At 38.7% G+C, this 1,983-nt stretch overlaps 1 protein-coding gene across 1 annotated transcript; it reads left to right on the forward strand.

The window, feature by feature from the left end:
* Positions 1-541: 541 nt before the first annotated feature.
* Positions 542-1,774, forward strand: LOC120144291. Its single transcript, XM_039158398.1, has 4 exons — positions 542-596; positions 733-1,251; positions 1,443-1,541; positions 1,659-1,774. The coding sequence occupies exons 1-4, from the start codon at positions 542-544 to the stop codon at positions 1,772-1,774; spliced, it is 789 nt and encodes a 262-aa protein (XP_039014329.1).
* The last annotated feature ends 209 nt before the right edge of the window (positions 1,775-1,983 follow it).

Consider the following 1,983-nt stretch of genomic DNA (forward strand, 5'->3'; position numbering starts at 1 on the left):
TTGGGCTAAGGAAACTGATATGGTTGCTAACCTTCAATCCCTACAAACTAAATTGACAGACTAAAATCTCTCTACTTTTGGTATCATTAGGAAACACAAAAAACCTCATATAGCCCGTTTATGTGGCATTGATCTCTCGCTCCAATACAAGCAGTCAGTCTTCCTTTTGAATTTAGAGACTCAGTTGAAGGCCTAGTTGGAGATTCTCCTTGAGCAGGAAGAGTCCTTATGGATGTAAAAATCCCAGTGTAATTGGATTCTAAACGGGGATCGTAATACGAGATACTTCTATACATGTGCTAAAAACTATCATCGACACAATACTATTTCCATGTTACGTAGAGATGATGGGAATTGGTGCAAGGATCAATCTGAGTTACGCTGCCTTGCGGTTGATTTTTTCACTAAGTTGTTTATGAGTAATAAGAACTATGGGTATACCTATCATATATGTGGACGTTTTCCTCCTATCTCAGATTTTGCTCGTAGTTTTTTATCGGTTCATGTCTCTGATGACGAGATCAGATAAATGGTTATGAATATGGATCCCTCCAAAGCTCCTGGTATTGATGGTTTCCATGTCTTTTTCTTTGAATGTAATTGGGATGTGGATGGATTACAAGTATGTCGTATTATTCGAGATTCTTCCTAAAGAAAGTTATTCCCTCTGAGATGAATAAAACTCTACTTTTCCTTATTCCCAAGATTAATCTGCTGGATTCTATCACGCAGTTTTGTCCTATAGGCCTATGTACTGTGCTCTATATAACAGTCAACGAGGTGGTGGTGTACCGGCTCAAACCCATTCTTCCAGAGTCAAAAAGTTGTTTTGGTTAATCTGTTATAAGGGTCTTTTGACTGATGAAAAGAGAGTCCGTCGGCATATTTCTGTTAACACCGCATGTGCGCTTTGCATGGCTATTCTGGAGTCCATTTCACACATTCTGCGTGAGTGTACTACATTTTATTCGACTTGGAAAACCCTTATTAAACCTTGTCGTCTTACTGAGTTCTTAACTATGAATGTCTTGGAGTGGATCCGGATAAATCTTCTTGACCCAAATTACTTCCCAAATAATGGCAATGATTGGGATATAATGTTTGGGTCAATCTTTTGGTGCCTCCTGACAAGAAGAAACAAGTTTATTTTTGAATCAGACTATGTGGAATTGGAGAGTGTAATGCAACGTCGTCGAAGGATGTGTGATGAGAATTCTCGTGCTCATGCTGTCAGTGCTTGGTATAAAGCAGGTGCATCAAATACTTTTTGTGGGGTTTCAAAATAGAGCTTTCCTTCTCCTAGTTGGTTTAAAATAAACTCTGATGGCGCTCGTATCCCTTCAACTGGTCTAGCTATATATGGGGGGCCATCCAAGGCTCGAATGGGCATTATATGATCAGTTTCACGAAAGCGCTAAGGTGTTGCTCTGTCCTTGATGCAGAATACTGGGGTGTCTACGAGGGTTTGAGAATCGTTTGGGAGATGGGCATGAAGAGCGTGGAGGTTGAATCGGATAACAGAGAGGTAATTGAGTTACTTTGTCAAGGAAAGGCAATGAAAGGGGTCTCCTACATGACTCCCTATCTGATCGAAATCATCTCCCGAAGCTGACAACTCTGGTTTTCTCATATTTCTAGTAATGTTAATCACGTTGCAGATGTAATGGCAGAAGCTTCTTGGTCACTGCCCTTTGGTGCTAAAAGATTTGCAATCATGCCTGAGGCTGTATCCAGCGTGCTGAGGGATGATAGTGATTATAACATTGTGATGTAGTCTTTAACCTTTTCTTCATTTGTAATTAAAAAAAACACATAATGATAAAAGTAACCCCGAATGTTGGTATAGATGGTCACTCTATTTTTTTTCTTTGAATATTTTAATTATTAATCAAAATAATATATAGGGTAAATACGTGTTTAGTACGTAACTATAAAATTTGGTCTGTTTTAGTACCTAGGTTTTTAATTTTTTCAAAACCATAC

This window comes from Hibiscus syriacus, unplaced genomic scaffold, assembly GCF_006381635.1.
Source record: "Hibiscus syriacus cultivar Baekdansim isolate YM2019G1 unplaced genomic scaffold, ASM638163v2 tig00002317_pilon, whole genome shotgun sequence".
Taxonomy (NCBI): domain Eukaryota; kingdom Viridiplantae; phylum Streptophyta; class Magnoliopsida; order Malvales; family Malvaceae; genus Hibiscus; species Hibiscus syriacus.